This window comes from Anabrus simplex, chromosome 2 (assembly GCF_040414725.1).
Source record: "Anabrus simplex isolate iqAnaSimp1 chromosome 2, ASM4041472v1, whole genome shotgun sequence".
NCBI lineage: Eukaryota > Metazoa > Arthropoda > Insecta > Orthoptera > Tettigoniidae > Anabrus > Anabrus simplex.
In genome coordinates, this window is record NC_090266.1 from 671,453,098 (window position 1) to 671,469,662 (window position 16,565).

The window sequence follows — 16,565 nt, forward strand, 5'->3', positions numbered from 1 at the left end:
AAAGCAGTTGACGCACAAGTAGGGCTTGTCAGGGCAAGATTTGCAGATGGTGGACACTTTTGTTGCTTTCTTGCATGCCTCTGTGCTGCTCATAGTCCGCCTGCACTCCTCGCAGCATCGCTTGCAGCGTCCGCAAACTCTTCTGTAAGGGAATTTCAGGACATATAAATGCATTTTATTATGGTAAAATATTGATTATGTTCAGTGTTATTTGTGCGAAATATAACTCACCTGCAACATTTTAGGTCTGTGAGTTGATCACGCTGTTTGAGGTAATGATTGTCCCTCTTTGGTGTCTTATAGACTGGGTCTTCTGGGAGAGAGGGCATCATCACCACCACTTGCTGGCGAAAGTCACAAAGGTGGATCTTCTTTGTGTGCGTCTGGTTATATGTGAGAAAAGCATTGACAATACAGGTACCGTACACCAGATCATCTGCGACTTTGTGGTACCACCGTATTGTCTTGCGTAAAGCAGAGTGATAAGACGACAAGGTGTCAGATAAATCTGTGCCACTTTTCATACGATTATAATCTATAACTTCACCATTTCTACTTGTTCTTCCTGTAGCTTCGATGGTATTGCTGTGTTTAGTTGAGATCATCTTAAGAAAAGTGGTAATTTTATTTGAGTTCTCTGCATCTGTGATTTTGAATCAGGCTGTTTTGAGATCCTCTTGAATTTCTTTCATCCAATGCTCTCCTGTCTTCTTTCCCAGATTTCTCATTACTAGTTGTCATAAAATCCTGTTTTCTGGTAATCGTAAGATGTGAAAGAAATAAGAGATTCTTTTCTTCTTCATTATGCTGGTAACTGGGTCAATCTCTTGATAGACAGTTTCATTGGGGGGGATTCTTCAGACTAGACCTGATTGATGAATGATGAAAATACAAGAATGCAAAAAAAATGAGGAGGCAAAAAAGAATACAGGCAATTAAGGAATGAAGTTAATAGAAAGTGCAGGACAGTTAAAAAAGAATGGTTGAAAGAGAAGTGTAAGGATGTTGAAGGTGTGGCTATAGGAAAGGTAGATGTTGCATATAGGAAAATCAAGGAAATTTCTGGAGAAAGAAAAACTAGATGTATGAATATTAAGAGCTCAGGTGGAAAACCACTTCTAGGGAAAGAATACTGCCAATAAGAATAATAATGTTACTTGCTTTACGTCCCACTAACTACATTTTTATGGTTTTCGGAGACGCCAATGAAAGAAGAGGAGGCAGAAAGTTGGCAAGAATATAGGCAACAGTTGTGTCAAGGTAAAGACATAGAAGACATGGTTCTGGAACAAGAAGAGGCTATTGATGCTGTTGAAATGGGAGGTCCAATTTTGAGGTGAGAATTCAACAGAGCATTGAGAGACCTGAATAGGAACAGAGCACCTCAATTGATGACATTCCCTCTGAATTACTGACTGCCTTAGCAGAAACCAGCATGGCTAGGTTGTTCCAGTTATTGTGTAAAATGTATAATACAGAAGTGCCATCTGATTTTTGGCCGAACGTTGTTATACCTATTCCCAAGAAAGCCGGTGCTTACAAGTGTAGAAACTGCCTCACCGTTAGTTTAGTATCTCATGCCTGAAAAATTTTAACATGTATTATTTACAGAAAAATGGAAAGACAAGTTGAAACTGAGTTGGGAGAAGATAAATTTGGCTTCAGAAGTAATGTAGGAACACATGAAGCAATCCTGACTTTACATCTGATCTTAGAGGATCGAATTAGGAAGGACAAGCCCATGTACATGGCGTTGGTAGATCTAGAATTGGCATTTGATAATGTTGATTTGCTGAAGCTATTTGAGATTCTGAAGGTGATCGGGATCAGATACTGAGAACAAAGAATTATGTACGATCTACAGTGTATAAAAATCAGTCGGCTATGATAAGGATCAAGGGCTTTGTAAAAGAAGCAGCAATCCAGAAAGGAATGAGGCAAGGCTGCTTTTTGTCCCCCCTCCTTTTCCGTGTTGTCTCCTGTTTGTGAGAAAAAAAATAGTTGCCATGACTTATGACTTGACTCGCATAATTTTATTCCCATATTGGAATATATTTAAATAATTATTAGTAGCCAAATACGGGGGGTAATCATTGTTAATTACAAACTTTTATAGGACGTCAAATAGACCTTAGAATAATGAGTGATCTGATGATCTCGGTGTATGACCCATTGAAATAGCAATAATCATCATTATCAGAATGGTGTCTGTATTTTTTCTGTAAAAACAGACTGTGTGTTAAACCTACCTGAGAAATCTAAATGACACCATAAAACATAGCTTGTTTAAGATGAAAGTTTAAATTTCAATAGGGATTCATTAAATACTGCTTGGGGTAAGGTTACAAATCATCAAAGACAAGAAGCTAAGAAAGACTGTAAGGTTAAGAATGAAATGATCCTGTGGTCAAGACCCTGCACAGTTGGAAATTTGAAAGTGCTCTGATATGAAACCAAATCTACTTGATTGCTCTTTAGGCTCAGGTACCTACTTGTATAAATAAGAATTTTGATGTCTCATGTGTGACTAGCATTTATACTGGTTTTGTTTCGAACTTGAGCTAGTGGAGCCTTGTCTACTACATTTTGTATGGTATGATTTTAATTTTCTCTTCCTTGGCTACAACATGTAGTTTAGGGAGATAAATTCATGCATAATATATAAATATTCTTAAATCACTGTGTTAATTTGGTCATTTTGCATACATTGGTGAATGTGGATACATGCAAGAATGGCCTATGTTGTAGAAGACCACCAGACATGTATACTTATTTTCCATATTCTTTTACCCAAGGAATTCATACCCTGAATTTAATAAGAATGTTATTATCCCACAAACTACTCTTACAGTCTTTGGATACATTGAGGTACCGGAATTTTGTCCTGAAGAAGTTCGTTTGTGTGCTGGTAAATCTAACAACTCAGGGCTGCAAGCTGTCGCCATAATGTAACAATTACCGCGAGGCATTGTAGTAGCAGTCAAAGGGACACACCATCATTTAAATATTGTGAAAAAAACCCAACATATCAACACCTCAAGATTCTTGGATTGACGTCCCTTTTGAATAAACTCTCATAAAATCAAACTATTTCCAATGTAAAATCTGCTCGTCAAATCAAGACCAGTTCGAGGAAACTACCAATAAAGTTGCATTTTACTGTTTACAACTAATAAATTACAGAAGCATGCCTCAAACCAACACATGATGCAGAATATTTCCAGTCCATTTAAGACTTTAAGCTTTAGACACTATTGAGTTTTAACAGAATTTATGACTCAAATTTTTATACAATAAGTCAACTAACAATTGTTTTAAAAAACAAAGAACTTGAGAATTTTAGCCAAATCTCATTATTGTGAAGATATTACTGTGTTTTGGACGTCAATGTTATTGGAATCAATGTATATCCCAATTTTAGCACTGTCATTTTAAATTGTTAAACTGTCCATTGTGTTTACAAATGGCTCTGTTCACATATTTTACCACTTAGTTTTTAGAATCATAATTAAGTACAAATTAGTTATAAGCAAATTAACAATGACAGGTCTTAACCTTGAGATAAATTACAAAGGCTGAGGATGCTCAAAACCGAATGAAACATGTCCCTTTTAATGTAGTTTTGTAGCAATATGAATTTCTAACAACACGAAATCAGTTGTATTGAAAAGGTGGAATAGAAAAATAAAAAATACAAATTTGTATGCAAATTATAGCAAATTTCAATACGGGTCTAAATATGAGATTAGTTACATGTAATGTCTAATATAATCAGAAAGAATGCTTTCCCAAAGCTACGTGCAATGCATGTCAAACTGACTGTCCTGTAATTTTCAGCTTTATGTCTATCACCCTTTCCTTTATACACAGTGACTATTATAGCAATTCTCCATTCATTTGGAATAGCTCCTTCATGCAAACATTAATCAAATAAGTACTTCAGATATGGTACTATATCCAAAATCATTGTCTTTAGTTTATCCTCAGAATCTTATCAATTCCAGCTGCTATTCTAGTTTTCAACTTTTGTATCTTATTGTAAATGTTCTTGTTATCATAGGTAAATTTTAATACTTCTTTAGTATTAGTCACCTCCTCTATCTGGACATTATCCTTATGACCAACAATCTTTATGTACTGCTGACTGAATACTTCTGCCTTTTGAAGATCATTGCATACACACCCCTCCTTGTTCATTAATGATTCCTGGAATGTCCTTCTTGGAACCTGTTTCTGCCTTAAGGTACCTATACATACCCTTCCATTTTTCACTAAAATTTGCATGACTGCTAATTATGCTTGCCATCATGTTATCCTTAGCTGACTTCTTTGCTAGATTCAATTTCCTAGTAAGTTCCTTCAATTTCGCCTTACTTCCACAGCCATTTCTAACTTTATTTCTTTCCAACCTGCACCTCCTTTTTAGTCAATTTACTTCTCTGTTATAATATAGTGGGTCTTTACCATTCCTTACCACCATTAAAGATACAAACCTGTTTTCACATTCCTCAGCAATTGTTTAAACCCTTCCCAGAGCCTGTTTACATTTTTATTTACCATTTTCCAGTGATCATATACTTTGAAAAATCTCTCTCATGCCTGTTTTATCAGCCATATGGTACTGCCTAATAGTCCTACTTTTAACACCTTCCTTTCTATCACATTTTTTAAAACTGTGACAAAAACAGCTTTGTGACCACTAATGCCATCTGTTACTTTGGTTTCTGTATGGAGTTCATCTGGTTTTACCAGCATCATGACCGAGCTCGATAGCTGCTGTCGTTTAAGTGCGGCCAGTATCCAGTATTCAGGAGATAGTGGGTTCAAACCCCACTGTCGGCAGCCCGGAATATTGCTCTGCATGGTTTACCATTTTCACACCAGGCCGATGCTGGGGCTGTACTTTAATAAATGCCATGGCCTGTTCCTTCCCACTTCTAACCCTTTCCTCTCCCATCATTGCCATAAAACGTATCTATGTCGGTGCGACGTAAAGCCAATTTTAAAAATGAACCCAGCACCACGTCCAGACCATTCCTCCCTCTACTTGGTTCCATTAATTTCTGAATCACCTGTCCTTCCCTTATTAATTTATTTACCATTCGTTGGTCATGCTTCCTGCCGTTCACATTACCTTCCCAATTGTCATTTGGTATATTGAGATCACCTGCTACAATCACATTCCTTTCCATATCTTTTCCCACATAGCTGATTATCTTATCAAATAATTCTGAACCAGTGTCAGTGCTACCCTTTCCTAGTTTGTACACTCCAAAGACATCAAGTTACCTATTATCTTTAGAGATGAGCCTTACACCTAGAATTTCATGTTTGTCATCTTTAACTTTTCCGTAGCTTACGAATTCTTCTTTCACCAGATTGATTACTCTCCCTCCTACCATACCTATCCCATACCTGCCAACTTTCCCGATTTAGGCGGGAGACTCCCAATTTTTTACAGTTTTTCCCGCCTCCTGATTATTCTATTATTTCTCCTGATTTTAGCTTATTTTTTGGTGAACTTCAAAGATTTGTTTTCAAATCCTGCCATTTAAGCTTTTTTACGCCAGAGGCCGGAAGTCCTTCACTCACTGGCCGCTTTCAAACGAAATATTGACATTTATTAATGCGAGAAATGTGTGCAAATGTGCGATGTTTATTGAAACCTGTATATCGCGACGCATATATGGATTGTCAGTCTCTCGTTCTCGTGTGCTATGTTCATGTTTGTTCGCATCGGTCTAATCGATTCTAGAGACTAGTCCCTAATGTGGAGTCTTTTTTAGTAATTTAGTGACAATGTCAATGATAACGACTGCCGACTTTTTTAGAGATTTTGGGAGCCATTTGGAGACAATTCTGACTAATTTTAATTTATCTCAATATAAATAAAATAACGAGTTTTGTCTTTACATTGCACAGAATTTAAAAGGAATGATATTTCAGTACTGGTCATGACCACAGTAACAAGGGGAAATGCACTTTTTAATTTTCCGTAATTTCTGTCTGTTTGTATGTACGCGCATCATGAGAAAACGCCTGAAGAGAATTTAATGAAAATCGGTATATAAAGTTGGGGAATAAGTCGCTACAATCTAGGCCATAAATAATTTTATTCACGCTTAGTGAAATTGTTGTTTAGGGGAAGACCTAAAATTTGAGAATTAAATATTTATATTATTATTGGCCCTATCAATAAATACTACATAACCAAAGTTATATATTATTAAATTTCATATCGTTTATGTTTTATACATTTTTACCATACCGGCTATGATAGAGATATTCATGAATTTGGATTTTTGTTGCCAAGTCCACATCAGCGCCAAGGTACCGGGACGAGAAAATGGGTGAACAGAATTTAATGAAAATCGGTATGTAAAGTCGGGGAATAAGGAACTACAGTCTACGCTATAAATAATTTTATTCACTCTGTTTGAAATGCTAGTTTAGGGGAAGGTGCCAAAAATTTAATTTTTAATTACCGGTACCTATCTTATTGGTCATATCGAAGAGGACTACATAACAAAAGTTTTAGAAATTACGTTTTCTGATTATTTATGTCTTATTCAGTATTACCATACTGACAATAATAATATTGGTGGTGATGGTGATTAAATTGTGAAGATGATTATAAGAAAGAGAAAAAAGTCATGAAGGAACGATCGCTTGAATAATAACACAAGAGATAGTCATGAAAGAAAGGAGGACTCGCTTTACATTTGTTGCTCTAATATCACAGAGTCAGAAGAAAACTAAATGTGAAGGCCTGCAGTATAGAATGCTCATAAAATTGATCAACAATAACATTTTTGTTGTGATGTGCTTTGTGTATTCTGGTGGCATTTATCTCCAATAGATGGGATTACTGCTGTGTACAGAGTATAACAGCCTGCCTGAATATTGGCGAGAAGTAGCTGGGGAGTTAAATCTCTCTCCTCTTTAGCATGCATTCTTCTGGTTCATAAATTTTTTGATACTACTGGTACGTAACACATTGGATCATCATAGTATTCCAGCTATTCAATACATACTCTTAGGCAGTAATTGGAATGAGCAGTGTGCACACTTAAATGGAATAATGACACAGGAGTGTTCACAGCTGTATGCAGCCTGGTCATTCTAGCTCTGGAACTTTGAACTGTTAGATCGACACCGTAGTACTTTTCATTAAAAGTGAGAAAATGTGCTGTTTTTCATTTTATTGAATATTTCATATGACAGCATTGCTTCATTCATACTGACGTCATTGTAATGATCTATGTTGACTACATTTGGGAAAACTATAAGGACAGTCCTTCTGAGAATTCTGTAGCGAAGCACGAGTACATCAGTTAGTTGAAATGAAAATGAAAATCCACAGCCTGTTTCCGGTCACTTGACCGGGTCAGGAATGGAAAGAATGAAGCCTCATTCTAGCTGCGAGGATGGGAATTGTGCCGGCTGCCGAAGCCCGTCGCACTCCTCTGGGGCTATGGTTAATGAATGATTAATGAAATGAAATTATATTGGAGAGTGTTGCTGGAATGAAAGATGAGAGGGAAAACCGGAGTACCCAGAGAAAAACCTGTCCTGCCTCCACTTTGTTCAGCACAAATCTCACATGGAGTGACCGGGATTTGAACCACGGAACACAGCGGTGAGAGGCCGGCGCGCTGCCACCTGAGCCACAGAGATTTAATGCAAATAGCATTGCGCTTCGCATAATCGCTCGGGCGCTCTGTGCAATATGTTAATCTATGCATTTGCTAAGTAATGGCACCTAAGTGCATGACTGATTCACACATGTGGAGCATGAGTTCATACTATTTTCGGAAGGCTTATCAGAGACTGATCACCGAGCTCGATAGCTGTAGTCGCTTAAGTGCGGCCAGTATCTAGTATTCGGGAGATAGTAGGTTCGAACCCCACTGTCGGCAGCCCTGAAGATGGTTTTCCGTGGTTTCCCATTTTCACACCAGGCAAATGCTGGGGCTGTACCTTAATTAAGGCCACGGCCGCTTCCTTCCCACTCCTAGCCCTTCCCTGTCCCATCGTCGCCATAAAACCTATCTGTGTCGGTGTGGCGTAAAGCAACTAGCAAAAAAAAAGAGAGACTGATCATCTCGCTCGCATACTTCCTGTGAGGGAATAGAGATGTGTAATTTTTAGCCTTGTAGCCTCATATAGCAGCATTCGGGCTTTGAGACAATATAAGTATTATAAATATATCATAGTACAGTATTGCACAAGACATGTAGAATAAACAGTTTTGACCATTTGTGTCTCCTGATTTTTCCTGATTTTCATATAAAAATCTCCTGATTTTTGGTTTTATAAAGTTGGCAAATATGCTATCCTATCTCTATAATACACACTCCAGTTGCATGAGAAAATTTCTGCATCCATCATATCATTTCTCAGCCATTATTCGTCTCCTATTATAATATCTATTAAAATTACTTCTACAGTTCAACACTGACATTTTTATGTCATCCCTACTTGACTTCCAGATCCCTGTACCCTTATCACAGCTCCCTTGACCACCCCGTTTCCCTGAATGGACCTCCCTATAACCCTTCTAAACCCTTCTTTGTTTATAGGAAGGGGAGTTAGGGATTGGAATAACTTACCAAAGGAGATGTTCAATAAACTTCCAATTTCTTTGCAATCATATAAGAAAAGTCTAGGAAAATATCAGATAGGGAATCTGCCACCTCGGCAACTGCCCTAAATGGAGATCAGTAGTGATTGATTGATTTGAGCACCTTCAAATACCGCTGGACTGAGCCAGGACTGAACTTGCCAACTTGGTCTTAGAAAGCCAGCGCTCTAACTGTCTGAGGCATTCAGCCCAGCTCATCTCAAATTTGAACATAATTTGAAGCTATCCTTGTATATTATTAAATCGGTCAGCATCCCACAATATAGAAAAAATGTTCTGAAATTATCTCTTGGAATGTTAATGCCAAATTTGAAAGGAACATGTAATAGTACAAACATAATGACAGCCCTTCTTTCTCTCCGTAAACATAAAGAGGAGACAAGGACAAGGACACGTTTCTCATCTTCATGTGCTGCTATCTCAAACAGATGGGCTCTCTCCTCATCATCCCAGTTCTGTTTCTTCTCATTCCCCGATGAGCTTGTTTCTGTTTCCTATCATCATCAGGAGGGTGGCCCTCAACATTCAATGGTGGGTCATTTTAAAAGATGATGGTTAGGGATTGGAAAAACTTACTAAGGGAAATGTTCAATAAACTCCCCTTGATGTGGGAAGTATAGGTTAAGAAGAAAGCTGGATAATGAAAGGAAAAGGGAAGACATTATTTGTCACACCCCCTGTGGGTGGGGGACGCAGACAAAGAATACACCCACGGTACCCCCTGCCTGTCGTTAGAGGTGACTAAAAGGGGCCCCAGGACCTCTCAACTTGGGAGCGTGGGTTGGCGACACAGGGCCCTTAGCTGAGTCCTGGCATTGCTTCCACTTACTTGTTCCAGGCTCCTCACCTTCATCTATCCTGTCTGACCTCCCTTGCTCAACTCTTTTCTGATCCCGATGGTATTAGAGCATACAAGGCATAGTTATTCTTTCATTTTCATGCCCTTTGTGGCCCTTGCCTTTCTTCGTCCGTTACTTCATTTTTCAAAGCGACGGATCCCTTCTTTTTTCTTCTGTCTACCACCTGTGGGTGGGGGACACAGACGAAGAATACGCCCACGGTCTCCCCTACCTTTCGTAAGATGCGACTGAAAGAGACGACCAAGGGATGATTGTATTAGAACCATGAAACTACTTGTGATTTGTACCATCACATGGGGAACACCATGGGTTGCCTTTACTTGCAAGTAGTACCACTAAGTTAGGTACACAGTAGGTTTGTGATAAGTAACAACAGAGGGTGAATCAGTATGGGTTTTCCCGTACCTGTGATTCGTACCATTTTTAGAAACACCATGAGTCTGGGCTTTACCTCCACGTACTTGTTCCTTTCCGATCCCGATGGTATTAGAGCATACAAGGCGTAAGGAGTATTTCATTTTCATGCCCTTTGTGGCCCTTGCCTTTCTTCGTCCGTTACTTCATTTTTCGAAGTGATGGACCACTTGGATAACACTGTGGGTCTGTGTTGCCTGTGATTAGTACCCACTTTGTGAGGAACACCACGGAAATACCGGCGCCCGTGATGAGTACACCTAGGTGAGGAACACCATTGGTTTGCGTTGCCTATGAGTGGCGCCTTTATGTGAGAAACACCGTAGATCTGTGTTACCTGTGCAACGTATGATACTTGTGAGTAGTACCATAATGTGTGGAACACCGCAAATCTACTCTCCTTTTGATTAGTACCGCAATATGGCAAATACCATGGTTCTACTTTACTAGCGATAAGTAGCATAATGAGGGGCTGTTGCCCTGGATTTTGGAACCCTTTGGACATCAGGCATCATTGTTTCAAGAATGTGCCTTAGAAGCAGTCCCTTGGTCAGCACTAGTATTGTTTTAAGATAGTTTCTGGGAAGGTGGGGCATTGCAAGTTGGATTAAAATCATATTCATCCATGCATTCTTCATCATCACATTTTGAATTCTGGTCAGTGGATAATTTTGGACTTTTAAATTATCATTACATTTCATCTCATGTTGTTCCATTAGGGGGCGATGACCTACTGTAGATGTTTTTTTTTTTTGTTGCTATTTGCTTTACGTCGCACTGACACAGATATGTCTTATGGCGACGATGGGATAGAAAAGGCCTAGAAATTGGAAGGAAGCGGCCGTGGCCTTAATTAAGGTACAGCCCTGGCATTAGCCTGGTGTGAAAATGGGAAACCACGGAAAACCATCTTCAGGGCTGCCGACAGTGGATCTCGTACCCACTATCTCCCGATTACTGGATACTGGCCGCACTTAAGCGACTGCAGGTATCGAGCTCGGTATTATAGATGTTAGGCCCCTTTAAACAACAGTATCATCATCATCATCATCATCATCATCATCATCATTTATTTGTCACTTGTTTGTTCCCTTCCATTAATGTTAAGTAGAGTATGCTACTGATCACTTTCCTGAGTATTAAAAAGCACATCATCATATGTAAGTTCACTATTTTCTGTTGTGTGGAATGACAGCTCATTTCTTTCTCCTTAAAACTTATTTTCCACTCCTCCATATATTGTGCTATAAGTCCTTCTTACATTTTTACACCATTCTTACATATCAATTGATTAATTGTGGTTTATTTTCAGATTTCGGAGTCCTGTTGGCAGAATTTACCGTTGACTCTTGTATAGACATGTCAGTGCGTCAGTTAGCATCAGTTATTCTAAAGCAGTATGTAGACACTCACTGGAGCTCACGTTCAAAGCTTTTCCATCCACCAGAAGCCTCTGAACGTGTCAAGAAGCAGATCAGAAACATTCTTGTTCTTGGGTTTGGTGAACCTAGCAGCAAGGTAAATTTATCGCCCTAATGTGGGAAGTTAGGTTATCTACTGAAATGTTTTAGGTGTTCTGTAAAGCCCATTTCTATTTTGTTTTTGAAATTGTTATGTTCTACTCAAAGGTTATATCTGTAATTGCTGGGGGACCATGACTTTGAAGAGCCTGATTTTTATGCATAATCCCTGAGTTGTAATGGAGGCAAGTAAGCCCAGTCAGTACTAAGTATGTTAGCACATGGTTTCTAAAGATGACATTGAGAAAAGGATCTAGTACTTTCATAACTGCTTCTGAAATTACCTGAAATTAACACTGTAAGAAACATGAAATAATTCCTTGTGATATATACTTTGATGGATCACACTTAAGGGTCATTGCATTCAAACACTCATGATGTGGCAAAAATATCATTCACTAAATTTGGACAGGTGCTAAATAACTCCTTGTTACAAAACATGAGGCAAATTACCAAACTGTTATGTGGTGAAAAATCGTAAATATCAGTTTCATTTAGTGTCATCTTGAGCATTCTTTGGTACTGTTCTATACTCCTTCTTCCTCTGGAAGTTATTGTCCATGTTTCACTCCCATGCAGTGCCATGTCCCTTTCATGGTTGTGTTCTCGTTTATCACTTCAGGGTGGTGAATTGATGTCTTGGGCGAGTGATGTGATTTGAGGTGTGCCCTTTGTATTTATTGTGCGCAGAATTACTTGTGAAAACTGGTGCCGTAACATCTACTAAGTGGTGTTTTTGGAATCCACATGGAAAAACCCTAACCAGCTTTCAGCAATGGTGATAAATAGCTGTGTGAGGTCCAGAAGCTAGAAAAATGTTGTGTAAATAGAGTTAGGGATACACTAAGTAAATAAGTGTATCCAAGCATAAGACAGGTGGTGGTGCTTAGTTCTTACAAGATAGATGATTGCGAGTGTTACTAGTGGGTTAGAATATTCTTATCTGTATTAAATTCTGTCCATTTGCAACTCGAGACAGTTTTTTATTGTATCATTTATCATTAAAAATAACATCTTACAAGATACTCTATAATTCAATTCCATACTTTATTTAATCAAAACCATTAACTTACATTTCTTCCGTAATACATAAAATACATGATAACATGATGAAAGCGAAATAACTTGCTCTCCTCTCCAAAGGACTGAAGGTAGGATCAACAACACTCCCTTCGCTCTCCTACTTCCCCTCACCTCTCCATGGAGCAGAGTGTAACCTCTACAGAAACTTTCCGCCCAACCCCTCCATGAGCACTGTCCGGAAGCAGTGTTTGAAGGCATTGGTCTACACTTTAGCAGCTTAGATATGTATGTATGTATGTATGTATGTCCAGTCCATCAACGATGCCGCTGGTGGGATCCTCAACAGCTCTGCCATTAGCTGTCATAGATGGCCTAGGCATCACTGAAGAGGCGTACTAGGGAAATTAGGAGTGAGGTAGTTTCCCGTTGCTTTCCTCATCGAGCCAGATTTGCTATTACATATCAGTCTGCCAAGCCCACTGAAATGCATACACCAACCGACCCTATGAGCAACATTTTCACACCATTCATAGCAGGGACTGGCTGCATAAGGATTGGCAATACTAGCATCGCTCATACATCAGTCACTTTCATATTGTCAAAGCCAAGGATAAGACAGAGACAGATCTATGAAAGTAACAAAATTGCTCTAGCCTATACCAAAAGACATAGTGCACTGTAAACACTAGGTCCTGCCAGCAAAGGCAAGCTTAGATAAGTACAGTACAGAAACATTTCTGTAAGATAATGTTGTGACAGTTGAATACTAATACAATCTTTATTTGTTAATACTTTTTCACATTATCACCCACTCTCAATCATTGATATATTTATGCATCGTAAACAATATTGTATATATATATGCATGATTTAAAGTGATTTGATAGAATTTGAGGTTGTTCTTTTAGAATGAAACATGTCATTCCTTGTTTAATAGTGTGTATTTATTATACAGGTATGTTATAGTATTATATTTGAACATGTGTGTTTGCCAGACTGGAAAGCTTTTGAAGTTACATTTAACTAAGTCAACACTGGAAAGTATAGCTTCCTTCTTAACAAATGAAGTTTATGAGACAAAATATTTACAAGAATGTACAAATTGTAGTTTTTAAAGCTGTGTCAATAATAAAATTGCAACAAACAAGTCACATGTACAAATCACAGTATACAGTATTCTTTGCCTGTATTAAGAATCTGAGTCTAAATTAGAACCACTATCAGAATGAACACACTTCGAATAATGATCAGAATCACAGTATCAGTGTGTGAATAGCAAGAGAGCCTGTAGCAGGGAAAGAGGTGATACTCCCACGTGGCGCATCGCAGATGGCGATAGGGGGTTCATAACCAGCTTGTCAGCAGACTTGAGTGAGTGAAATAAAATAGCTCTCGCAGACCAAATACACAACCCCTGTGGGGGGGGAGTGTGCACTGATGAAGAATACAGCCACGGTATCTCCTGCCTGTCGTAAGAGGCGACGAAAAGGGGCAACCCATGGATGATTGAATTAGAACCATGAGACTACTTTTAATTAGTACCGTCATGGGATGTACACCATGAGTTGCCTTTACTTGCGAGTAGTTCCACTATGTTAGGTACACAATAGGTTTGTGATTAGTAGCAACAGGGGGTGAATCAGTATGGGTTTTAGAGTACCTGTGATTAGTACCACTATATGCGGAACACCACGGGCTTACGTTGCCTATGATAAGTACCATTGTGAGAAACACCATGGGTCTGGGCGTTGCCTGTGATTAATACCACTATGTGAGGAACACCATGGGATAGTACAAGTCCCTGTGCTTGATACCCACTATGTGAGGGACACCATGGGATAGTACAAGTCCCTGTGCTTAGTACACCTATGTGAGGAACACCACTGGTTTGTGTTGCCTATGAGTAGTGCCGTAATGTGAGAAACATCATAGGTCTCCATTACCTGTGCGTATGATGTTACCTGTGAATAGTACCATGATGTGTGGAACACCGTAAGTTTACGTTAATTATGATTAGTGCCGCTACATGAGAAATACCATGGTTCTTACTTTCCTAGTGGTGAGTACCATTATGAGGGGCATTGACCTGGATTTTGGACTCCTTTAGACAGCAACCATCATTGATTCAGGATTATACTTTGGAAGCATTCCCTTGTTCAATAAACACTATTGGTTTGAGATAGTTTCTGGGAAGGTGGGCCATTGCAGGTCGAATCCGCTGATTTTTTAAAGTTCATAATTATTGTTCATTACGAGATATTAGTATCATTCCGTATTGGCGGTTTTCACTTTACAAAAGAAAAGTTTTTATTACGTCCTCCTGTGATTTTTAGTCAAACATGTTTTGGCTCGTTTTGAGCCATCTTCAGTGAAAAAATATTAAAAGCTACATGAATTGATGTTAAAAGAGTGTCATTAAAACCAATGAGAAAGAGTATATAAAAACAAGTGAGACATGATGAATCTAAATCAATATGAGGTTGTGGCAAGGGTGCAAACCTCTCAGTCTAAAAGTTCTGTATGCCACTCTAAAACGAGGACGAAATCACAAATTACAACATATATTCAATGAGTCACATGGTTATGTAGTCTAGAGGGTAACAGAAGTTGGTGGACGTAGTATGAGAGAGAGAGAGAGAGAGAGAGAGAGAGAGAGAGAGAGAGAGAGAGAGAGAGAGAGAGAGAGAGAGAGCAAAGGCCAGGTAGAGCATTGTGTGGCATGAAATATTGGAAACCGTCAGTATCATGTAATGTCCAATCTGTAATGGAAAGAAGATAAATTACTGTATGTGAAAAGCTTGAGCTAATAGACAAGAGATAAAATGAAAAGAAAACTTATGACCTACTTATTAAATAATTGCCCTCTTGAACGGCTTGACCTTCGTAGTTTAGAGGTCTCACTTCCACTAGTCGTGTTTGTAGCTGACTCAGGTTTGTTTGTATCATTGCATGCAGGAGTGGAGGGAGTGAGGGAGGGAGGCACTAAGCCGGTGGGGAAAGGGAGGGGAGGGGTGGTGTTGAGTTGGAGAGTCGGGAGTGGGTTCGTTTTTATTACAAAATTGTTGGCAAATAAATGGAATGAACATTTAGAGAAAAGTGTTCTTTTCTGAATTCTTCTCAGTGAATTAATTTTGGAATTATTTTTAGCTTTCAGTATTGTGAGCTGGATCCACTGATTATTTTAAATTCATATTCATCCATTCACTCATCATCACGTTTTGAATTCTGGTCAGTGGATGAGTTTTGGACTTTTAAAATGTCATTACATTTCGTTTCATTTTGTACTGTTAGGGACCAAAGACCTAAATGTTAAGCCCCTTTAAACAACAATCATCATCATCAATAAGAGAGTGATCACATCACCACAATTCTAGCCCTTATAAATCCAGTACACCATGTGTACGGTCATCTGCTGGACAGCTTCTCTACCTTCCAAAACTGTCAGCATATTACAATCTATAATGTGGAGGTTTCAGATTCAAATGTCCTAGAGCTCTGATTGGTAACTAGGACATCTAACATCCAATGCCTGAAGCGCTAGCCTATTCATTTGTTACGTTGATGAATATTCATCTATAACCTTGCTCTCCAGACATTTTCCATTATTGCTATGGAAGATGACTCATTCTTTATGAAAAAATCCAGCCTAGCCAACGGCTGTTTTAAATATACATCGGAACTTTCCAATTTTCAACATCTTGAGCAATACCTTATCCCTTCAGACTTCCTACAACATAAAAAATTCTATATTATACAAAATTCTATGATATTCATACAAAATTCCATATGGAGGAGAAATACACTCTGACCCCAGTCTTGCTCAACTTCTCTTTCCACACTTGAGAGGTGAATTGAGATCCATGATTAGGTAAGATCTTAGCTAATTTACCATATTCAGGTACAAAATTATTTAATGTCTTGCCCATGTAGGCTTAAACCAGTTGCTTTCCTTAAGGGATGCAAATTAACAAAATTTCTAAAGGCATCAATAACGACAAATATATACTGATATCCATACTGGACTTGACTAGCGGCCCATAAAAATCTACACAAATAAGTTCATGAGGACATACTGTCAAAACAGCCTATCTAGAACCCTCCATA

At 38.6% G+C, this 16,565-nt stretch overlaps 1 protein-coding gene across 3 annotated transcripts in view; it reads left to right on the top strand.

Moving 5' to 3' along the window:
* Positions 1-16,565, top strand: part of Ipo9 (Importin 9) — an 839,375-nt gene that overhangs the window by 26,065 nt on the left and 796,745 nt on the right. For all 3 annotated transcript variants that reach the window (XM_067141231.2, XM_067141230.2, XM_068226247.1), the window contains one exon: positions 11,231-11,436. In XM_067141231.2, the coding sequence (XP_066997332.2) occupies positions 11,231-11,436 (206 nt within the window). The remainder of the gene's footprint in view (positions 1-11,230; positions 11,437-16,565) is intronic.